The sequence below is a fragment of the Protopterus annectens genome, chromosome 5.part0 (genome assembly GCF_019279795.1).
Source record: "Protopterus annectens isolate FY-2018-M chromosome 5.part0, PAN1.0, whole genome shotgun sequence".
In the NCBI taxonomy this organism is placed as follows: Eukaryota; Metazoa; Chordata; order Ceratodontiformes; family Protopteridae; genus Protopterus; species Protopterus annectens.
Genome location: NC_056735.1, coordinates 734,540,070 through 734,565,939, shown reverse-complemented (window position 1 = coordinate 734,565,939; position 25,870 = coordinate 734,540,070). Strand labels below are relative to the sequence as shown.

At 40.7% G+C, this 25,870-nt stretch overlaps 1 protein-coding gene across 2 annotated transcripts in view; it reads right to left on the bottom strand.

Moving 5' to 3' along the window:
• DYNC2H1 (dynein cytoplasmic 2 heavy chain 1) overlaps positions 1 to 25,870 on the bottom strand; it is a 6,555,988-nt gene that overhangs the window by 3,527,035 nt on the left and 3,003,083 nt on the right. For both annotated transcript variants that reach the window (XM_044072582.1, XM_044072581.1), the window contains one exon: positions 13,683 to 13,798. In XM_044072582.1, coding sequence (XP_043928517.1) covers positions 13,683 to 13,798 — 116 coding nt within the window. The remainder of the gene's footprint in view (positions 1 to 13,682; positions 13,799 to 25,870) is intronic.

Genomic DNA, 25,870 nt, shown 5'->3' with positions numbered 1-25,870 from the left:
AGGCATAGAAAACATTATGTCTGGTTCTACAGGGATGCAAAAGAAAATTAAAAAAGAACCTTCGTCATGGTCTACTCTTCCATTCATTCACTCGATAACCACCAGGGCACTAGCCAAATGAGGGGGGCCATCACTGAAGCAAACATCAGGAGTGGCTCATTTTTCTTCATTAAGCACTATCCTGATTGTGCATGCTTGGTAACACTCAGAGGGATCAGACTGCAATAACAAAAGTTAGGGAGTGTTAATTACTTCAGTGAGTAACACACACCTACGTAACAACCCTATCCCCTTGAAGACAGTGTTCCAGTGGGGGGTCTTCAGTCTTCACTAGGGATTATTCCGTGGAAGCATGCACCCTGGCCATGCTCTTCCACATCTCCCCATCTAAGAAATGGTGATCAGGCTAAGCCATGTCACTCTACCCCCTCCACTCAAACCAGCTCCAGCAGGCATCCAAGGAGCTACATGAACTTCGGTTGCATAGACTGCAATCATAGCTTTACCTATCTTTGCCAATGGAGCTGGCATGAGGCCCAGTTTTTGCTAACAATGAAGATGCTGTCTGAAAGATTTTATCTGGGAGGGGGAAAGGGCAAGGATCAAGTAGAATAAATTTATTCTACCATAAGAACATTGTGGATTAGGATTACCTGATTTGCTGGGATATCTTACAGCTAAACTGTTAAGGCTCATGCACATACCACAAGCAGGTATATATAATCCAAAGTGGAAAGGGATAATGATGAAGAAGGGGAGAAATTCAAGAAGTCGGATTTTGGATGTAGATCCTTAAGGAGAACAGCCAAGTAGATTACTATATTCATAAAGGACACAAAGAGACTGGTGAGAGTCGCAAAATTGATTTTAAAAGTTTTTTTCAAAAGCAATATTGTTTTAAGGACTTTAAATTACCCTCACAGCATGAGGGAGATTATGAAATGAAGTTTGACTATAATATAAAATTGTTAGATTATGTTTTTTTTCAATACAAAAATTATGATATGGAGAATGCATACCTGAGGGAATGTTTACGTTTAAAAATTGTGCCTAAAGGCTTGAGGGTGGTGAAATATCCTAATAAAGTGAAGGAAGGAAGTATTTTTCACCAGGAATTGTTAGAAATTTTTGATAATTGTGGGTTTGAAATATTAAAAGCCATTATTAGAGAAAATGAAAGGGAAATGAAAATTCTATCTAGTAAAATTGAAGGTATTAACCAGAAAATTACAGAAGATTTGTTATTTTCAGTAGAGGAAGGGCAGAGACAGTATTACGATATGTTGCAGAAGATTGATAATAATATTAATAAAGCATATATTAGGAAAAGTAGGAAGTTAGATAGAGACATTAAAGAATATAAGGACAAAGTGTGTTATCCCAAACCAAGATATTTTTCGTACAGAAACCATAATGATTTTGGTACGGATAGGAGAGGGAATGAGCACTTTGTACCAAATGGAGAAGATGAAGTAGGTGATCTGAATAATTTGGATGAATACCGGGCTTTAAGGAGGTCAGAGAGAATAAGAAATTACCAGCAAAAAAACTACCAGTATGGGGTTATATAGGGGCAAGGGGCATGCAGAACAACAACTACAACAGCAGCAACAAGAGATTTCAGCAGTGGAATTGATAGAAGAACATATGTTTAGCAATTGTATCAACACAGATTGTATTTTTTCCCAAGGCTGCATCAATAAATATCAGGGTTATACTATTTACAATTATAGTAAATATGAATTAAATAAAGCACATTTTTCATTACTATCAAAAGGTCTTAAATTTGTTCCTAATACGAAGGCGGATATTAGTAAGGTGTTGATTGACCTCAAGTTATTTTTAAGAAAGAAAAAATTAGAACTGTTTTTTCAGGGACATGCTAGTACTGGGGAGAAATGTGAGGTTTTGAAAAGGAAAAGTTTGTTCAACCCACCTTTACACCCACAATTAAGAAATTTTGAGGCCGTAATGGAGAGTAGACTTAGAGCTGAGCTCCCAAGGAACAATATTACATATAACCTTACTAAGGAAGAATATGGGTTATTAAAGGAATTTAGGGAGGACACTCCAGTGAGAGTTATGAAACCAGATAAAGGTGGAGGTTCTGTTATTATGGATAATATTTTATATGAAGCTAAGATGATGGAAATTTTAGATGATTTAGACAAATATGTCAGAGCCTCTTTAAATGAGATTAATATAGGTAATAAAAAAATATATGTGGTTTTAAATGACTTGCTTATGGAACGCTCTATTGATGTTGAAACTTTTAAATACCTTCATGTTGAGAAACCTAAGGTCCCCTCTATTTTTGGGATACCAAAAGTACATAGAGACTTGGAAGACCCCCCTTTGAGACCTATTGTTGCTTTGGAGGGCTCAGTTACTGCACCACTGGCGAGATGGTTGGATGTAAAGCTAAAGTCTTTATCTATGGGAGGCCAGGGGACTGTTAAAGACTCTTGGGACCTCTTGTGTAGTATAACTCAGGATTTGTATGATGACAATATTACTTTTATAACTATTGATATAGTGGACCTTTTTTCATCTATACCCCATAATGAAGGGATGATGTGGTTTGAAGAAGCCCTGATCAATTATGGTAAATTTAATAATAATGAATTTCATTTGATCCTAGTTTTTATGGAATTAGTTTTAAACAACAACTTTATTCATTATGAGGGAGAATTTTTTAAGCAGATTCAGGGAGTAGGGATGGGTGCAAGATGTGCCCCCACATATGTTAATATCATTTTAACAGCTTGGGAAGAATAATTTATTATTAATTCAAAATATGCCCATAATTGGAAATTTTACAAGCGTTTCTTGGATGATATGTGCTTTTTATGGGTGGGCACGATGGATGAATTTTTAGAATTTTTTAAGTATATCTCAGAGTCCACTGATTTTTTAAAATTTACTTATAATAAGGATAAAGAATTTTTTAATTATTTGGATATTTCTATAGGCAAAAGTGAGGGTTGTTTTTATTCTAAGATTTTTAGAAAGCCAACATTTTCGAATTCTTATTTGGCTTTTAATAGTGCTCACCCTTACCATCAGAAAAAGGTATTGTTAAGGGACAATATGTGAGGGGTAGCTGTATGACATCAAGGGAGAGTGATTTTGAGGTTGAATGTAAGATTTTGCACAATATGTTTATGGATCGAGGCTACCCCTAAAGATTTTATTGAGCCTATAGAAAGAGAAGTTAGGGAAGGTAGATATGACAAATTTAAACCCATTTTGGGTTCAAATTTTGTCTTGAATGAGATGAAATCTACAAAGCTTAACAGTGAGGGTACAGGCAATTTTGTAGTTGATTATAATGGTAGTGCACCTAGAATTAGGAAGATTTTGGGGGAAGAATGGTGTAGGTTTGGTCAGATTTCGGATTTGAAATGTATCTTTGAAGAACCTTTGAAATGTACATATAGAAGGGGCAAAAGCTTAAAGACCATTCTGGAAGGTAAATATGGTATGAAAAAAGTTAAGGAAGGGAAACTAGGAACCTTTAAATGTGGAAGGTGTTCCCAATGCCCATTTATTTGTACTAAGCAAACAATTTTTTTAGAGAGCAGGGACAGACTGATCCAGAGCAAATATTTTGCAAACTGTCACACCTCTGGGATAGTTTATTTAGGTTTGTGTGATCATTGTGATGCATTTTATATAGGGAAATCGGGAAGAAAGCTAAAAAATAGAATTTATGAGCATTACTATGAGATAAAAACAAACTGTACTAATAATGCTTTATACCGACATAAATTAATTTGCCAGGAAGCTAAATTTAGCTTCTTTGTGTTGGAAGTAGTGGAAAAGGATGTAAGAGGTGGGCTATGGGAAACTTCGATTGAGTATAAAGAGCTGTTGTGGCAGCTTTCCTTGGAGGCAAATAAACCTCCAGGTCTAAATGATGCCATCTCTTTAGCACCTGTACTCAAGCTGAGATCAGCTAAGCTTTAAGTGTTTTCATTTTATGTTTTTTTATTTTTTTTTTCTATATTTATCTTATTTTAAATGTGTATTAAAATCAGTTTACATTAAAGTGTTGGTAGTATAGGATACCACAAGCTGTAATGCTTTTGCTGGTTGCATTAAAGAATTTAGTTTGTTTTATTAGATTAAGTTATTATAAAGTTTTTATTAAATTTTGATAATAATATTAATTTATTAATCCATTAATGTATCAGGTCAGTGTGGGGGGAATCCATTATAATATATTTTAATGTATGTGTTGTATGCATTATGTCTTACCCCTTTAAATGTTTAAGTATCTTGTTCCCTTTAATTAACTAATTGTTTAATTATTTTGATGAATATATAAGGAGTGTTTTTTGTGTAGGTATGCATTTGTCTCCATCTGATGAAGTGGTTTAAACGAAAACGCAGTGCTGGTGAAATCGCGTTAGTGGACTGTATAGTCAAACTTATTGTTTCTGCGTTTTATTGAACTGAAGAGTCGTTTTAATAAAGGGATTCGTGTGGATTACGGATTTGTGCCTCTTCCATCTGTTCGGTATTTTTGGTGTTTTGGTGAACATTGGAACAGTGATTCTTTTTGGATCAAGTAGAATAAATTTATTCTACCATAAGAACATTGTGGATTAGGATTACCTGATTTGCTGGGATATCTTACAGCTAAACTGTTAAGGCTCATGCACATACCACAAGCAGGTATATATAATTCAAAGTGGAAAGGGATAATGATGAAGAAGGGGAGAAATTCAAGAAGTCGGATTTTGGATGTAGATCCTTAAGGAGAACAGCCAAGTAGATTACTATATTCATAAAGTAGCAGAAAGTATTCCAAAAAATAAGCCAAAATGAGAATAGAGAAAAGAGATTTTGGCGACAGGAATGACTGCAATTAGGGGTACAGAGAAAAGGCAAGGGGGGGGTGGAATTTATTGGCGAAAACTGACAAAGGAACCAAGGTATTGGGAGCAAATATCTTGAGAGGGAAAGGTAAAAGAATGGGAAGAAGTCAAAAAGACATTTGGACTGCAGACTAGAGACTGCCTTCCCTATCAGGGATTGATATCTGAGACTAGACAAACAGAAAGGGATACAGCTTCGAAAGAAAAATTGCCAAGGACTCCAAAGATAACCACAAGGTATTCTTTAGCTATGTCAAGAATCTAAGTGGCAATGCTCAGATCTGCTCGGAGTTAGTGCAGAATGGCACAAAATACACTGAACCGACTGATATTGCCAACATCCTGGCAGACAGGTTCAGTCCAAACTTCACCCCACTCTCACCCCCAAAAGGGCTCATAACCATACCAGAAGAATGTAGAGCCCCTGAAGTCACACTCAGGTTAAAACAGCCCTATCCTAAGCCAAAAACACAGCATCAATGAGACTGGACGGTGTCCCAAGCTGCATCCTACATGAGCTCAAATACGAACTAACCCCTCACCTAAACACACTGTTAAACTCGGCCTCTCCACAAGTTACATACCCATAGAGTAGCGCACAGCAACAGTTATTCCGCTCCACCAAGGTGGACCCACAACAAACCCAGGAACTATCGCCCTATAAGCCTGACTAGCTTGGTCTGCAAGGCTATGAAGCGCATCATCATGGAACTTATTAACAGAGACACTGGGAACCTCCAAACACTGGACCCTACCCAGTTCGGCTTTAAGGGAGATCATGTCTCCTAAACCTGGTGGACTTTTTTGAGACAGTTACCAAGGCTATAGACGAGGGAAAGGTGGTACACACAGCCAACCTACACATCGCAGAGGCCTTCGACACCATTCCCCATTCTGGTATTATAGACAAGCTCACTAGCCTGAACATAAACCTCTACATCACAAGATGGGTTGCCAACTGGCTCACGGACAGAATCCACATGGTAAGAGTTGTGAAAGCTAGGTCTGACTCTAAACCGGTTACAAGTGGCGTTCCCCAGGGCTCAGTCCTAGGACCCCTCCTGTTCGGCATATACTTCTCAGAGGTACAGGCAAGCACAGAAGCACTATGGCTGACAAAGTTTGCAGACGACTGCAAACTAGGGGCTATAATTGACTCTGGCTGACACAGACATCTTCCAAAAGGGTCTCACTGAGACGGATACCTGGTGTCAAAATCATGGCCTCAAGCTAAATGCCAAAAAGTGCATAGTCTTTCCCTTTGGAAAAAATAAACAACCCACAAACTACCACAAAGGTGGAGTCCCCTAAATACGGAAGACGTAATAAGGGATCTGGGGACCCAAGTAGATAGTAATCTCTCCTTTGATAATCACATTGCCAAAGTGGTTAGAAAATCCTTCTACGTGGCCCACCTTTTTACAAAAGGGTTCGCATCCAGATCAAAAGAGGTCATTGTGCCCTTCTACTCATCACTCATCAGACCCATCACAGAGTACAATGCCCCATTTGGGATGTACCTTACAAGACACCTGCAACAGCTTGAAAGACCACAGAAGTACTTCACCAAGAGGATCACTGGCCTCAAACAGATGCCCTATGCAGCTCGACTGAAGAAACTCCAGTTGTACTCGGTTGCACACCGCCTACTCAGAGGTGATCTCTGCCTGACATACAAGGCCATGTCCAACCAAGAAATGATGGACATGCTCCACCTAAAGAAAACCTTATCCCCTCGAGCCACATGCTCTAGGGATCTAAACCTCACCACAACAATAAATAGGACGTGCTGGAGGGACAGATTCCTGTCCCAGAGACTTCCCAGGCTTTGGAACAAGATTCCAATCTACATTAGGGAGAGTTCCTCACTAACACTCAAGAGAAACCTTGACATGTGGATAGGAAACAAAGTTTACCTCGGGGATCACTTCAGTGGCGCTAGCTCTATTGGACAGAGGCACAGGGAACTAATCTAAGGGGGTGGCAAACACCAACACATTTTGGCTAGGCTTATAAATGCCTTTGGGCAGATAGCCTAGTACCTACCTATGAACCTAAGACAGTATAGTTTTTAAGTGAATCTAGAACAGAAGCTCCTGTTAAAAAAGGGATAATTAGCAGGACATATACAATACTGCACAATAAATATAGTAATCAATCAGAGTTAGAGGAGGTTTGAAAAAAGACTGGGAACAGAGACTGCATAAGCAATTCACAAGGAAACAAAGGTAGAACATATGTATAGCTCCCAAATATGCAACAAAGTCTTAACAGTTTAAGATTTTTGCTTAGAAGTGTTTGCACAGTGCATTGACATGTTTATATAATGAGGAAACTCCAAAGAATCTTTCCTTGGTAGATGGCAAATGTTGGAGGTATGATGGGGAAGAAAAAGGTAATTGGGAACAGATGTTTTTGAAGTGTAATGAGTTGGAAGACTTAAAAAAATTCCTACAGAGGAAACACTGGGTAGCAAATGGATGTAACTAAAGAAATTATTCTTTTAGCTGGGATACAGAATCTGAACTGCCTAGACACAGTAAGGCCTTGCTAAGTTTAATTCTGGTGGCTACCAAAAAAAAAACAGTGACAAGAAAATGAAAATGGAAGTCTAAACCAACTGTATCTGAAGTACTGAATACTGTAACAGAGAGAAAAGAAGTGGAATCTTTAGAAAAGGGTAGGAGCAGAAGAAAATGGACATTTTGGAACAATGCATGCAGAATATTTTGAAGGAGTGATAAATTCATCAAATAATGATGCAATGGTGATGTTTGTCTTTTCGGCTTTTCGCCACAGCGGAACTCCGGTCTGCTAATGATTGGTAGTAGATTTTTAGGTTGCTGTGTTGCCAGCCCAACACCCAACCTTCAGCGAAGGCACGCCCATTCATGCATGTCTTTCGGAAGCCATTCGACCGCGGGGAGGACATTCAGACTCCACACAGAAGGCACTCCCTGCATACTAGCTGAGAATCGAACAGGAGAACCTCTTGCTGTGAGGCAACAACGCGACCGCTGTACCACCGCGGCATAATGATGCAGGTGATAAATATACAAAACAATATTATATATGTGATGTATAATGTTTGCAACTGGGAATATGTTACTATACTTTGTTTTTTTATACAAATATATGTTTGCTTATATCTTAATTGATGATTCAATAGATACTACACTTGAAACTAAAAAAAAAACAATAACAAAAACAAACAATGAAGATGCTGTCAGAATACAAACTACAGATTCTAATGCAACTCTGATGAAGCACTAGTTAGGTTTCCTCTTGCAACAGTGTTCCCTCCATATTTGGAAATGAAACCATCTAATAGAAAACACAGTTAAGATGATGGTTGCTGGCACAGTGACAGGCATAGGTTTTGTTACTGGTCAAACAGGTTTAAATGGCAGGCTGCATGTCAGATGGCCACCTACAAGAGTTAGCACTGAGTAGCTGATAGCCTGTGACCCTTTTGCTTGGGTGACACAGTACAATAATCTGACCATCTAGAGTCAGCTATAGGAAAAACATCAGCTACTAACCTAAATACATATACACAACACAACACAGCAACCTTGTGAATAATTACAGGAGTGTGTGTCTCTCACTTCAGGAGCGCAATGTCTGCATCAGAAAAAGAGAAATACAGTACAAGCAAGCAGGATTGTTCAGATAACCCAACAGACCAGAGTTGTTTACCTCTATTCCCCCATAATAACTCACCAAAAGAACACATACATGAGAGGAGAAGTGATCCACAAAACAGCTGTCAGTTACACTGCTGTCAAATCCATTGCATAAAAGCTTTTCTGAATACAGTTCTTTGTGATCAAAATAGCAGACTTTTATTGTTGATCCATAAGAGGCAAGAGGGGATTAGGCAGTTTTTGCACATAAAGAGTAAAATAATACCTACATATATTGCAGCAAGCCACAATGACCATCAAGCCACACTTTCAATGCCCAAATGGTCCTTTCACTCATTCATTCATCCTGGGCTGAGAGTCCTTCAGCCCATTTGTTCTCCTGAAAGTTGGAATCCAGCCAGCTGGGAGTTTTGCCATCATCCTCACAGGAACTACAGCTTTTCTTTAAGTCTCTATTGTTCTGATGTGCATACCCTGAAATATGCATGGGATAGGTATGCAATGGACTGCCATAATATATGTAACCAGCTTCAGTGCACAGATCATCTGTGGCCCAGGCCTCCACATGATTCCATCTCATTTATCATGCAAGTCGGCCCAGACAGACACCTCTTGCCCTGGGAGGGACAAGAGCTGATATAACTGCTAAGTTAGTTTTCAGCTCTCTTTGCCAGCTACACTAGATGTCCAAGCCTTAATCAAACTTGAGATGCCTGGGCCACAATCAGGACTTTACCACTCTATACTACTGAACTGTCAAAAGTGAAAAAGATAATATGCATAATCTTTTTAGGTTAGAGTGCATTTGGAGAAATGTGACAATATTTTGTTTTGCTTTATATTTGAAACAACCATTTTTTGTTGTACTATTTTCAAAGTTGCATTTTCAGGTGGCTTTAGACATGCTTTTAATTTCTAAGTGGGTGCAAATTCATCAGATAACCTTTTTTAATTCTCTATAAAATCCATTGTCTTGCTTTTTGAGGGCCTAAGTAGTCTAGAGGATTCATCTCAACAGCCAGGAAGATCTCTGAAAGAAAGCAAAGATTTCTGAAACATATTGAACACAGAGGCACCACTGGTCCATTTAAAGGGACTTTACTTAAAAGTTAGTTCCATCTGCAACAAGCCTGGAATTATTTCCAGAAAGATACATGAAGGTCACCTGGATGTACATGAAATTCAGTCCCTGTTTGATGGCTGTAGTGCTCTTGGGATCACTGAAAATCAGAGCCCTACGCTGGGCATGTTGCTCACAATTTGCTACCATCCTCGTTTGCAACTGAACAATGCAAAAACTGTAACAACCAAGTCTTTTCAGTAAGTTATGGGAAAAAGCTGCATTTTGTGAACTTTTTCATCCACTGTCTACCCACTGGTTTGAGGACAGTTTTTTACCAGTTCATGGACATTTCTGTTAACAGGGTTGTAACCCCTAACTTGTTATGGGTGAATTTGATATCTGGTCAGTGATTTTGTGGATCATAGTTCATTAACTCCTTTGTATTATGAGGCTTCTGGCCTTTCTAAAGTTATCTCTGCTATCCTTCACTTTGGACATCATATTTGACTTAAATCTCCAAATCTGTGTTTCTGTCTCTGACATGGTGGTTGAACCTGTCTCATAGGCTCCCTTGACCTTGAGCTGATGGATTACATCAAGTAGGAGGCTGTAATAACTACGCAATTTGCACTCGTCTCCCACAGTTCTTTTCAGTACTACAAGAGCTTTTTCTGGTCTATAACATGACCTTGCGATTCTACCTAGAACTACTTATCCACCTCATGCTTATTCTTGACCTTGAGCTGCATTAGCTCAGGAGATTAAGGCAGAGGCTTCAGTATAAAGGGAGACACGCTAGCTCTCATATAACATCAGTTTTGCTTACTGGCCTGTGCTCTCCTCACTTCTTCTCACATTCTGAGTATCACTCATCTTTAATTTAGAACCAGAAAGTAATAACTGTGCAGTGGCTCACTTACATCTCTGAAAGTCTAATTTTTAATGAAAATACTCTTCGTTTCTATCAGGCCATCTGATAACGTGAAACTACGACTTATTCGCTGAGATCAACAATCACAGGTGAATGATTGGGGGGGGGGGGCAATGCTTAGTAAGGCCAAGCAAGAGTGAAAGGAAAGAGTAGAGCAGGCTCACATTTAGATGATTCTGCTGAGAATGGACAGGATAATAAGAAAATGAGGATTTTATATGACATGTATCAAGGTGTGTGGTACCCCACTGTCTGGGGTTAAGGAGCCTGTGCTGATGGGAATCAGTAGTAAGCCCAAAATGAGTGTAAGGCGGTGTATTATGTTCTCTTTGGTGTTACAGAATGTATGGGGTCTCCAAGTGCAATTTGCAAGTAAACACGTCAGCACTTTTGTTACACAAACATATATAAATTGCACTGGCATGATCCATTCTCATTCTGCAATAACATTTATAAAGTCCTCATCTAAACATTCCACCCTTCAAGGCTTAGTAGAAATCTCAATACAGTTTTGGTTTTCCCTCCTATGGTACAAGTATACTTTATACAATCTCCATCGAAAACATCTCTTTCTAGAGTTACGGCCTTCTTTTTTAATAGCTTTAATTATAAACTGAGGAACTGCTATTGCGACTATTTGAAACATACCCTGAATTACCTGATAATTGAGCTGGATGAATCTTGTTCAAAAATACATAATTACCCTTTAATCAATAAACATACTTCTTGAAGGGATCAGTTTTCTTTTTCCCATTCCAGGACAATGATTTGCTCTATCAGTTCATTCATATGTGCAGTGATGCAAAAGTTCACTTCGCCACCAGATGGAGGATTAGGCCATAAAATACAAAACTTTCTTACTGCTAGGATGCCGTCAAGAGCCTTTACGGCAACAGCCATACTCTGTTCAGCAACCTGGGTGCACAAGAAAGATTAAACATCAGCACTTTGAATTGAAAGCAATGCCCATGCAGTCAGCCAAAGAAACTTTTTGCAATGACCTCAAATGATCATGCAATACAGCTATCCGTGATGTTCATTAACACGATCCCTGTGTGCTGCAAGAGTAAATGCATAAGCTCTACTCACTTGTACCATTAACACCAGTAGCTTGAAACACTGAATACACTTACTGAAACCAGGGAGGTCCAGGATGGGAAAAGATTTCCATGCTGTTAATAACTTACAAGGGAGGGGAAGGGAAGCCTTGGCCTCATTCTGAAGAAGGGCCATGTTTGTGTGATCCCTTTGAATATAATGGTCTGTACTTGTCCAAAGAGATGAAACGGACAGCGTCTGTGGCAGAACCTAACAGCTGTAAGATGTGAATCCTCTGTTCAAAAAAATAATCCGCTGGTCCTTGTCCTGCACTAATGGCATAAAGGAATGAAGCCTAAACTATGGCCCAGGTAACCAGAGTTCAATTAGAAGCACACGTGCTTGCTAACACTGACAGGGAAGATGGGCATGTCTATCCAGGGAGGAAATAGTGGTCTCAGCTAGCTCATGCTGCTACTCCACTGACAAAGCCTCCTCAAGAGGGTGGGTGTATGCCACCATGCAGGGAGAACACAGGTGTGGCTGCCCAAGCGTGTGACAGTAGCCCTTGCCACAGCATATGGAAAACTACGAATGAGCAGACAAAAGGGCACAGGCAGTCTGTGTACTGACATAAGTGCTCAAGTCACCACCATAGGAGGGATTAAGTGATACTCAGTAAAAGGCCCTCATAGTTGTGATACTGGTGAGGATACATCACCACCGATGTCTGCTCGTATGACAGCCCCATAAATGACTCTTACCCCAGTACAACTGGGGATTTCCAACTGTTGGGGAATGAATGAACATCTAGTAGGGGGGAAGGTTTGATGCTCTGCAGATGGGGTGCGGGGGAGACATCATGCATTAACAACAAACAAGCAAATAAATAAAAAGAACAACTGGTCCTTTCTAATGATTTCTTAGGTCATGCCAGACTCTCATAACTAATCATAAAATTAGCAGTCCTGGCTACAGTCAGGATCATGGTTGCTGGGCCAGTGCGACTGTCCTACTGACATACTTGGCTGGTACTGCTGGAGAGCAATAAGGACTTTCTTGGTCTGCTAAAGTACTTCTTCCTTCACTGTTGGCCTAACCTGGAAGATGTGAAGCCAAAGCCTGGATCTGTGATGCAAAGGAAAGAAATCTGACCTGCAACTCAAGTGACCAGGGCTCAATTAGTGGCTCTGGCACTAGAAAACCAGTCAGGGAGAGGTGGAGTGAAAGCGAATGGCCCACTTGCCCCTTCTGAAGAACAGCTATGTTTGGTGTGCTGTCAGAGGCACACAGGGCAGTGCCAATCTCAGTGGTGAAGACAACAGAGACCATCATTCATTCAGCAGGGGGTAAGAAGCAAGGCTGCTTGGAAAAAAGAAATACCCCTAGTGGAAGTGAGGAGATGCCCTCCAAGGAGAGCCCATTACACATACCTCTCATGAGCCTCAGTAGGTGTGGAAGTGGAGAGGGTCAAGGAGAAAAATGAAAAAAATAACTGAACTACCCCTAATGACTTCCTCTTTTGGTTAGTTCTCACTTGACCGGCAGTCCAAGATAAGGTCTGATGGTCAGCAGGCAACAGGGGGAAAAATGCAAAAAAGAAAATGGGAAGCCCAAAAAAGGAAGGGAAGGGCTATAGATCCTCAAATAAAGTAAGGGTCCAATTTCTCTACTAGGCTGAATGAAAAGAACATTTTTCTTCAAGAACAAGTGATCCAAGACTACCTTCCTGAAATCTTCAATGGGATAGGACTGCCTCAGCCATGGCATTCTCTATCGACATGTATGAGCCTGCTGCCTTACCAAGGCATTAGCATAAACGTTGCAGTGAACTATAATTTAACACACAGTGAAAACAACATAGAGGGCCCTGCATTCACTCCTCCTTCAGTTCATACTGAAGAAAGGCTAACAGCTTTTTGAGCACCAGAGAGCTGGAATCTGGTCAGGTGAAACATACAGTTGAAGGATCTAATTAAATCAGTCTGAAGTGTTTTTAATAAAAAGAGTGGAGTCATACACCTGTTAAATATTCAGCAAAAAAAATAATCCATCTCTGTATCAAATAACAGCAAGTGAACAGATCAACCACACAGAGAGTGCACCAGAGCTGCTCTTACATTTTACTTTCCCCTCATTTCTCCTCTGTTGCTGAAGAAGGCTTCCACATCCTCCCAAGACTGTTTTCAGGGCTCTCAGTCCCCAGTCATAATGTTGCTGAGGTGTCAAAAGCTCCCTGAAAAAAAAGAAAAAAAAAGGAGGGGCATTTGGTTATCATTTTTATCTTGTTGACTATGAAAAGCAAACACAAATATATAGGAAGCATTTCACAGGATTGAACAATAAAGGGGGTCCATCATTAGCCTGACTGCTGTTAACATACATATCACATTTTAAACATAACATAATATCTCAAAATTCCAGCCACAACATCTCTTTCAGGATTCCTGAATCATATGTCTGCCCATAAAGTACAAAATTGTGAAGTCTTCTGGATCACAGAAAAATTGTTCAGAAGCAAAGCACAATAAAAGCCACCAAAGAGGAAACCCTGTCAATATCAAGGAAAGTGAAATTATGCAAGTTGAACTTGCTATAACAGTAGATGCTTGAATAATCACTGCTACAGTAGCCTTAGCTATAAGGATTAAAACCTGGTATGGATATAACAGCCGTCCAGCTTCCAAAGCTTCAGAACACCTTCCACATGTGCAAACTATCCACAAGCTAGAAGTAAGTCTGTGACATGGATGTGAATTCCCAATTGAGGCCGGTGACAAGTTTTTAGAAGCCTTAGGCTATACCTGGCATGACACCTGTTTTGTATGTTCTATTTGCTGTACTTCATTGGAAGGGCAGGCCTTCTTCTCAAAGAAAGATAAGCCATTGTGCAAGAAACATGCCCATGGTGGTAACATTTAATGGACATCAGCGGAATGGAAGAAGAATCAACAGGTGTGAAAATAGCAATTTTACCTGTTGTTTTATTATGATACAATTATGCGATTTAATATTTATATAAATTTTAAAGAAAGGAAATACTAATGTCTGGGGAGACTTGTGTCATTCAGAATAATTTGTTTAATTGAAGCACCATGTTGTTGTGAGCTAATGTGTGCTTGCCAGTAGGTATATTTTTCCTGAGTGATTCCTAACCTTAGCTTAGTGGAATGTATCTGTAAAGACATTCTGGGAAACAAAATGTCATGCATCAGGGGGATACAGCAATAATTATGATCATCATAAACTTCAAGATTTATCTTTATGCTACTGAGATTGTACTTTTGTTATATGAAGCAAGAAACTATAGTACTTGTGCTCCATGCAGCTTCAGCTCATATAACAAGAGTAACCAACTTGTGAGATGCATCCAAATGTGCAGGCAGTTACTGAATTCAGCACTGTTCCATTGTTCATAGACACGACCTGACACTATATTCATCAGTTTAGACTTGTGGGGATCTGAGTCCTCCTAAAGTAAACAGCAGGCACAAGGTATGCACCAGCCCTGGATAACTGGGGGTGGGAGTTTGGCATAATGGTTAAGGTATTTACCTTATGAGCACAAGGTGCAGAGTTTGATACTCACATAGGGTAATCGGCTAGGCTTAAAATGGCCCTAAAGGGCCACTAGCCTAGTACTAATCTATGAACCTATAATCTATCTATAAGTTTACGCACACAGCCATTCAGAACTTTCCTGCTGCAGAGACAGGAAGCCTGAGTCCTGAAAGGACAATGTTAGGAACAACAAAAAAAGAAATGTCCACACCCTGGCATAAAAAGCACATCAAAACACAAGGGGGATGGAGGAAGGGACTGGCTACAGCAGCAATGATCATTTGAACATCTACTGTTGTGGCAAGTTCAACTTACAGAGCTGTACTATGTTCATCATACTGATCACTGCTGCAATAGCCTTAGCTAACTACATTAAGGAGGTGGAAGGAGAAGAATCCGGGAGGCCCTGGAAAATGATCCTAGCAAAGCTTGACTTGGACAGAGAGAAGGAATCAAGCTCATAGTGCTTTACAAAAGTATACACAGAGGATCAAGCAGCAGCTTCTACAAAACTTCTAGAATCCAACCCTTTCCAGAAAGCCACAGACAAAGCAAAAGGACCTGGTAGAGTGAACCTTGGCCCTGGCTGGAATAGATCTGTTATGGTAAATATAGCAAAAAAGCAATAGCCTTGAATGACCCTTTGGAAATAGTCTGTTTTGACACAGGCTGTCCCTTCTTACCTTCACAAGAAATGAACAACTGATCTGAAGATCAGAAAGATTTAGTTCTGTCAAGATAGTACTGGAGTTGTCTGTGGACATCCAAGTTATGCAGTATCCTTTCTCCCTTATTTTTAGGTTCGGGAAAAATACAGGGAGATGGACTGTCTAGCTTAAAGTAAACTCGGATACCTCTTTAGGTATAAAAGATGGATTAGTTCTCAAAGTAACCCTGTTCCTATGGAAAATTAGACATGATTAACTCACCATAAGAGCTTCCAGCTCAAAATGCCTTCTTACAGAAGTCAGGGCAATCAGTAAAACTGTTTTCCATGTTAAGAACATCAAGTCAGCCAGATTAGCTAGTTCAAATGGAACAAGTTATTAGCTTCTCTACACAAAATTACGACCCCAAGGAGGAGCCATCAGTTTTCTTGGAGACTTCTAATGCAAAACCCATTTCAAGAATATTTTGACATGATACTGCACTGAAAGAGGAGGATCCAAGGAAGACATGTTGAAATGGCTGAAAAACAAACAATGACAGAGGAATAAGAAAGGTCATAAGGTATTAACTCATACAAACACTGTAAAACCAGAGAACAACGTAATGCTGTTGGCACCAAATAGAAAACATTTTCTATTTGCAAACATATGACTTTCTAGTAGCAGGGTTTCTTGCCTCCATTAGTACCTACTGAACGTCCACAGTAAATAGATGCCTAAAAGGAATTAAGTCCCTAACATCCAGGCAGTCAACTGAAGTTGATTGATGTTTGAGTGTATCAAACACCCCTATTAATGTGCGAGTAGATCCCTTCTGTGAGGAAGCTTGTGGTAACTGCCCCTGGCCATTTACAAAAGAAGTGAAAAGCACAGTTGCCCGGGCCAGAAAGGAGTCACCACAATGATCTCTGGGGATTCCTTCTGAATCTTCAGAAGTACCCCATATATTAGTGGAAAGGGTAGAAAAGCACACAGAAACATTTCTTCTCAAGGAAAAGAAAAAGCATATGTCTTCCAGGCCTTCAAGCATGGAGTCCTGGATCAGAATCTTGACAGTTGATTGTGCAGTGAGGTGGCAACACAGTTTACTTGAGGAACTCCCCACAGATGATCAAATCTTGAAAGACCCCTGATCTAGTTTCCATTCATTAGGATCTGCCATGGTCCTGCACAGCATGTCTGCACATAATTTTTCTCTGATGGAATGTAGGATGCCAGCACAGTGAGACTGTTCTGTTAAGCAATATCTCAAGCTAGCATGTCTAGTCTGCAAAGGGTGTATGACCGGGTACCCCCCCCCTTGCTTGTTGATGTACCACAAGACTGTAGTATTGATTGTAACTCCTTGAAGAAGTCCCGGGGACCAAAGATGGTTCAGAGAGCCGAGTGCCTTAAAGAGGGCATGCAACTTCGTGCTATTTATGGACTTGTATCTGTCCATGGTATCGCACACCCCCTGCACTTTTATGACTCTTGAAACTGCTCTTCAGGCAAAATCTGAAATGCTTGTACTGACTAACTGTTGGAGCAGGGAAGTAGAAAATGAGACCTGGATTTAAGGATATGCCCAATAAGGCAAAACAACGTACCCAACACACTAGTCATAGGTGACTCTATAGTCAGGCACACTGACGTCCCACTCACCAGGCTAAACAAGGAGAAGGTTACTGTCAGCTGCCTGTCGGGTGCCAGGATCTGCCACATAACCCACACAGTCAGGTCACTCCACAACAAGTACAGATATGACTCTGTCATTGTCCATGTTGGTGTGAATGACCTGAGATGTACCTCTCTGGACTACATGAAAAGTGACATGGAAGAGCTCTCCGATCTTGAAGCCCAGGCAGGTATGACCCTAGCCCTGAATAGCATTCAGCCATCACTCAGAATGATACCGCAGTACAAGGACAAAATGATTAACTTCAACAATTGGCTAAACTTCTGGTGTCATTCTAAGGGGATCCAGTATCTGTCTGCTTGGGGTGACATGGTTGACAGACCACAATGCTTTGCCACAGATGGCCTGCACCTGTCGCCCATGAGATTCCAGATACTGACTAAGGCTCTTGCTGTCCCTATACTGCCTTTTTTAGGCAAGGTTCAAATAACAAATTCACCACTGTAACAGGAACAAGCAAGCAAAAACTGAATGCAATGCTACTCAATGCTAGAAGTCTAAATCTCAAAATGCACTCACTCGAGGCACTCCTTAAAATGGAGAACATTGATATCTGTGCAATGTCTGAGACCTGGTTCAAGGCTCCAGAGAGCACTCCTGCACTACCAGGCTATAACTCATACCACACTTTTCGGCCATGTAACCTGGACCAAAACACCAAAGGTGGAGGTGTGTCCATATTCATTAAGGATATCCACACCTCCAGACTAGTTGCTCAGCATAATGCATCCGAGGTTATCCAAGTGCAACTAACTCTGGGCAAAACTGCAATCTAAATTGTAGCTTGCTACAGATCCCCCACCATGCCCCAGGATTCCCACTCCTCTTTTTTTGATGTACTGGAAAATATTAGGGTTCAACCAAACACCCTAATAATGGGTGACTTCAACTACCCCACCATTAACTGGAAAAACTACTCGCGTACCAACTGCTTAGCTCAACACTTTCTGGAATTCATAAACTCCAATGCCCTAGATCAACTTATCCACACCCCCACCAGGGGCAACAATAACCTAGACCTAGTCATTACCAACATGAGTGACTGGTGTTCCACACCTGAAGTCAACTCCTCGTTGGTCCGATCTGACCATAAGCTAATCACCCTTGATATCCACATCCCGCCCCCACGCCCCATTAAGGAAACAATGGTAAAAAATTTCTCCAAAGCCAACTTCATGCTTCTTAAGACAGAAGTGGGGAACTTCATGACACCCATGCAGATGGACAATACAGTTACAACTGCTTAATCCTACAGAAATGCACTCTATAAGCACTTACACGAGTGCATGGATCGTGCTATACCAAACAGAACCAAGACGCTATCCTCCAAAAAAAGGAAGCCAATCTGGTGGTCCCCTGCCATAACCAAACTGTACAACAAAAGGAAGAAACTGTTGCAAAATAGAGTAAAATCCCATGAATGGAGGAGCTCCCTGGTCAGCTTCAGTAAGAAGTTGAGATCCCTTATAAGATCCTCCAAAGCTAGCTATGAAAACAAAAATGCCACTAAATCTAAGGACAACCACAAAGCATTCTATAGCTATGTCAAGAATCTCGATGGCAACACCCAGATCTGCTCAGATCTATCATTAAGGCCAGGTGGATATCAAGCATTCAATTTAACCTGCCATAAATATTCTTTCCAACCCAACTCATCTTCTGCATCAAATCTATTAGTAACATTTGTTACTTCATCCAATACAACAAATTTAAAATCTACATGACATCCTGCGTTATTTTTATAATGTTTACTAAGTGCATTTTTGTCATCTTTTGTAAGGACAGCATATTTATGCTTATATATTCGTCTATTGAGTTGTCTTGTAGTATGCCCCACATAGAAGGAATCACAGCACATGCATAATACTAAATAAACAATAAACTTAGATTTGCAATTATATCTTCCTTCTATTTTGATGGTGTATCCACCCACTTTTAGCTCAATGATGTCTGTCATTAAAAAACTACACATGTTGCAATTAAAACATTTATACATTCCTGGATTAGTAACACTATTTTTTAAGGTAAGTGGTGAATTCAAGCACAACAGCACGAAAATTACAGAACCAACTGATATTGCCAACGTCCTGGCAGATAGGTTCAGTGCTAACTTTACCCCCCCCTAAAGGGCCCATATCTATACAGGAATAATGCAGAGTCTCTGTAATCACAACTACGCAGGTAAAAGCTGCACTCTCTAAAGCCAAAAACACAGCATCCATGGGACTGGACAACATCCCAGGCTGCGTTTTACATGAACTTCAGAACGAACTGGCTCCCCACTTAAGCACGATGTTCAATAATAGCCTTGCATCAGGCTTTGTGCCCACTGAATGGCGCACAGCAACAGTTATCCCACTCCACAAAGGGGGAGCCACCACGATGCCGGGAACTATCGACCTATTAGCCTGATCTGCAAGGTCATGGAACGTATCATCATGGAACTCATAAACAAAGACATTGGTAACCTCCAAACTCTGGATCCCACCCAGTTTGGGTTTGTGAAAGGCAGATCATGCCTCCCGAACCTGATCGACGACTTTGAGGCAGTCACCAAAGCTGTAGATTAGGGTGGTTCACACAGCCTATCTTGACCTCGCCAAGGCTTTCGACACCATCCCCCATTCTGGAATTATTGCTAAACTCACTAAACTAGGTATAAATCTCTATGTCACAAGATGGGTTGCCAACTGGCTCACTAACAGAACCCACACTGCAAAAGTTGCAGACTCCAAATCTGACTTCAAAACAGTGACAAGTGGAGTACCACAGGGTTCCGTCCTGGGACCTCTCCTGTTTGGTAACTACTTCTCTGAAGTACAGGTTAACACACAAAGCCTCTGGTTAATGAAGGTCGCAGATGACTGCAAACTAGGAGCCATAGTCAAGTCCCCAAATGACGTGGACATCCTACAGAAGGGCCTCGCTGAGACAGATGCCTGGTGTCACAGCCATGGCCTGAAGCTCAATGCCAAAAAGTGCAGTGTCTTCCCTTTGGTAAAAACTCTGTACATGAACTACCACATAGGCAGCAATCTACTTAACACAGAATGTGTGATAAAAGACCTTGGGACTCAGGTGGACAGTAGTCTCTCCTTTGGTAGTCACATCGCCACAGTAGTCAGGAAGTCCTTCTATGTGGCACACCTCATCACAAAAAGGTTCTCATCCAGGAAAAAAGAGGTCATTGTTCCCCTCTACTCGACACTCATTAGACCCATTATAGAGTACAACGCCCCTTTTGGAATGTACCTCACAATACATCTGCAGCAGCTGGAAAGGCCACAGAAGTACCTTACAAACAGGATTACTGGCCTCAAACAAATGCCCTACACTGACCGCCTCAAAAAACTCCAGCTTTACTCCGTAGCATATCGCCTACTCCGAGGTGATCTCTGCCTAACATATAAAGCTATGTCAAACCCAGAGCTGTTGGACATCCTACACCTAAAGAAATCCCAATCCCTCCGAGCTACACGCTCTAGGGACCTAAACCTGGTCACCACAATAAACAGAACATGCTGGAGGGATAGATTCCTGTCCCAGAGACTTCCCATACTCTGGAACAGGCTACCCATCTATGTCAAGCAAAATTCTTCATTAGCACTTTTCAAGAAAAATCTTGATGAGTGGATGGGAAATAGGAAATACACCCCGGGGATCACTTCTGTGTCTCTGCTCGACAGTGGCACAGGAAAATAACTTTCTTGGGTGGCGTACGCCAGGGAACCTTGTTGGCTAGGCTTACGTAGACCCTTAGGCCGATAGCCTCATACCTACCTATGAACCTATATCTGTTGTCTCCACCAAAAGATTTCTCTTCTGACAAACTCCAGCACTGAAATTTGAAAAGATAAAATATGTTGATGCTGGGACCAAAGAGATTTCAGATACCACTTTATTCTCTCTCACACGGAGCCTTGCTAGGGATATCAAGACAATCATAGATGTTGTGCCACTCAAAATTCTGAGCGGAAAACCTTAGAAATATATTTTTCTGTAGAAAAAAGAGCTCTCTGAACTGAAGTGTCTAGTTAACATCCCAGGAACACAATCCTGTGTATGGGAGTAAAGAAAGACTTGTAAATGTTCTCCGAATCCCAGCTTGTGTAAAAGATTGCTCACCCAATAGAGAGATTCCTGACACTTTGAAAAAGACTCTGCAAAGATAAGCAAGTCATCTAAATATCGAAAAATGAGAATACCCTGCAGACTGCAAACAGCTATAACTGGAGCTAGACATACACTCTGTGAACACTCTTGGTGCTTTGTATATTCAAAAGGGTACACTATGATCCAAACACAAAATCTTAAGAAATGCTAAAGTGTGGAAGAATTGGGATGAAATGATAACACTATCAGGAAAATTGACAGAGGATGAACAGTTAACAGGTTGTGAATTGACATTATTTTTTAATTTGGGCACTATCACAAACAGGTTTAGGAAAGAAAGATCCAGAAGTGGTCTCCAAGCATTTTCTTTCTTTGACACCAGGAATCCTTGAATAAAAACCCTTCCTCACCTGGGAAGGAGGAACTGGTTTCTACCGCTCATTGAGGCAGCAGGTGACGAAGAACAGGTAGAAATACAAGATTCTGATTTGCAGGAGGAGTGACTCTCTGGAAAGAAGGAATTTCCTCCCATTGCCATCTGTAACCTTGACGAATGATATCCAGAACCCATTTGAAAAATATGTTGTCAAAGAGACAAAATGGAAATTCAGACTTTCTAGAAAAAAAAAGGGGACCAGAACAGGATGGGACTACAAGGCCACGTGAATAGTTATTCAAACTTGTTGGACTGTCCTTGGTTTTGGGAGGTTCAAGACTTATATTTTTGGAACTCCTTGTCATTCCTTCTTAAATGTGTTTTTACCACAATTTTTTTGAGACAGTTTATTTTTTTTGAGGGGGGGGGGTTGCCATAACTAAATGGACAGAAAATCCCATGGATAATTTAGACTGGGGGCAGGGGAGCTGAAAAATCTTAGAGATTCCCTGGAACATCTTCACCCTTTCATCACACTCTTTGATCACCTCAGCAGCAGAGGGGTCAACCACTAAATCTCTCTCCATGGAAAAATGTAAAATCTCATTTTTATCATCATCTGGGAGTTTCTGAGAATATAGCCATGCAAACCTCATTAAAATAGTACCAGTGATGTAGTCCCGGAAGAAGTATCAAGAGTCATACACACTGCAAACGAGTAGTGACCTGTCCAATAGAAGAAACTAAGTTATTTAGCATATTTTTCACCACAAGAAGAAAATTAAAGTTATGCACTCATCATAATGATGCATCTGTGCTGTCCATTTTCATTCTTCCGCAAATGATGCATCTCTGATCCAACTTGGCCACTTTTACGAAACTCACAGATCCAGCTCTTGAACTCCTCCCTTTACCCATAATGTCCCACTCTTCTGGTATACTTCAGATTGAATCTGCTGTTCCAACAGTAAGATACATGACACCCTATTATAATAAAGAAGGAAGATAAGGACCCACAGAAAGGATGGAGCTCAAAGCAGGGAACAGGTGAGTTCCCAAAAGGACATGCCTTAGACCTCACTAGAAAAGAGTGCTGGAGGGTAGGAAGTTCAGGAAGACTAAAAATGGACAACACAGACTATAGTTATGGTGAGTACACAACTTTTTTATCTGATAATGTGATATTCATTCATTACTCAACTGATGGAACAGAGTTCCCAGCTTGATGAACCTTGGGTGGTCCTCATGGAATGATATTCCGGAGTACAGTGGAACCAAATGCTGCCCTATTTCTGAATAGTATGTCGAACTTGTAATGAGCAATAAAGGTCTGAGCATTGGTACAAGTGACAGCTGCATAAATATCATCTACGTACACCCTTTGTCAAAAAGGCAGATGAGGTAGCAACAGATCTCATAAAATGTACTTTGGAGGCTTAGTTAAACTAAACCTTTCTTTATAAATAAATGATATATAATCCATTACCCATTTGGCTAGAGTTAATTTAGAAACTGCTTTGCCCAATTTGTTCTTGAAAAATGATACAAACAATTGGTCAGATTTCTTGAAATTCTGTGTTCTGTGCAAATAAAATCAAAGCTGCCAGTGCACATTCAGAAAATGCAGTATATATTCTCCTTTGTTTGAGAATTTCAGAAAGAGCACAGGTTAAGTGATGACCTGATTTAAGTTGGATTTGGAAGCCACCTTAGGAAGAAAAGATGAGCCTATGCATAATTAGACTCTACCCTTATGGAAGATCAAGTATGGAAGTCTTGCAGAGAGGACTCATAGTTCAGATACTTGTCTATCAAAGATTATAGCAACCAGAAAACTTGTTTTCCAGGAAAAGAACTTAAAGTCAATCTTAGAGGAACTCTCAAAGGGAGGTTGGGTAAAAGCCTGTAATAGAATAGTCAAATCCCAAAGGGATGTAGGATCTTTTACCAGGGCCAATATAAAACAAAAAAATTACCTTCAAGGAAAGAAGGCCCTGCGCAATCTTGAGGAAGTCAAGGAAGAATGATTCTCTCCTGCATGATAATTTGAAATGGCTGCTAGTTAAACTTTAGTTGTAGAATAGCTCACTCCACTGCTAAAAATGGAAGCCAAAAATAATGTGAACTGCTGAGACTAGAGTAGAGAAGAGATCCTGGTCCCTCTGAAGGCCCCAGATTGAAAATCTTTTTCATTTACTTTTGCAAATTTTCCTGGTGGAAAGCTACTGAGAGAAAAAAAATAATCTGTCAAATTAGAGAAGAAAGCCTGGACTGTGTCTAGCCATCACTGGAACTGGAGAAACCATGCGAGCAACCTGATTCTGTTGATGTCCACATGTTGTATCCTTGTCGGGTGGGACAGAAGGTCTGGACACAGATCCAGTATCCAAGGTGGACAGAGAAGATGAGACCAGAGTAACGGAAACCAGACCCAGTGAGACCAAAAGGGCACAATGAGGATGACTGTGCTCTTCAAACAGGATGCTTTCTGTAGAAATTTGGGGATTAGGGGTAACGGGGTAAGCATAAAGGAGACCTGAGGGCCAGTCATGGACTAGAGCATCTCTCAGTGACTCCCCTGTGGAAGGACCAGGGAGAAAAACCTACTGCACTAGTTGTTGAGGGGAGAAGCAAAAAGACTGCAGATGGCTGACCCCATCAACAAAAAATCTTTTACGCCACCCTGGCTGAGACACCACTCGTGAGGCATCAAAATGGACCTACTTAGTCTATCTGCAAGCACTCTGGTTTTTCCCAGTATGTGTACTGCCAAAAGAAAGCAAGCATAAGAGATCACCCATTATCACACTCTCATTGAATCTCAATACAGTAGGTAAGACCTGGATCCCCCCGTCTGTTGATATACCAGACTACTGACATGCTGTTTGTGTGTATTGCAATCATCCCTGAAGGTAAAGCATCTTGAAAAGTTTGCAACGCTAGTAGGACAGCTCTCATTTCCAGAACATTGATGTACAAATTAGCCTCTTCGAGGGACTATGCACCTTGGACTGTCCTTCCCGACAAATGCCCTACCAATTCAACTTGGGAGGTTCCGTAGTGACTGTGGCTACTGGCTGTGGGAGAACAAAGGGGCGACCTTGTGAAACTTTTTCTGAATGAAGCCAGCAAAAAGATAGTCCTGGTAAACTTGGAAATCTTAACTGGGGTGCTTACGGGATGCTGAAAAACAGACCACTGTACTGAAAGAGTGAATTGTAGGATATGCATATGACATATGGCTAATGTAATTAGAGTTATCTATGCTGACATCAATCCTAACACTTGGAGGAGATCACTTTCGTGACCTAAGACCTGAGAGTATGAGCTCTTGTTAGAGGAAACTAAGTTACTTGGTTGGCAGTGTCTAGATGAGCACCTGTGAATGACATGGTCTGATTAGGCATAAGCTTTGATTTAATGTAATTTGCAAAGTCCAATTGATGACATAACTGGAGCAAGTAATCCCGCACTTGAATCAACAGATGCCTGGATGGGGAAGTCAGGAGCCAGTCATTCAGCTTTGATGGAAACACCAGGAATCCCAGCAGTCTCAGGTGAGCTACTACCACTGCCACGCATTTGGTCAGCATGCTAAGGACTATGGTGAGACCAAAGGGCAGTGCTTTGAAATGGTAACGGCTGGCTCCCACCCAGAACGGAAAACATCTTCTGGAGCGCTTGTTCATTGTGATATGACAGTACACACCTTGAACATTTATCAAGCACATTCAGTTGTCCATTCATAGAAGAACTAAAATGGACTAAACCAGGACCATATAGAAGTTTGAGTATTTTACATACTGGTTGGGTCTGCTCAGATCCAGAAGTGGTCTCAAGTCCAGTGTCTTCTTTTGCACTACAAAGAATGTTGATGTGTTCCAGATCCTTGTTGGTCTGGGGGTACTTTCT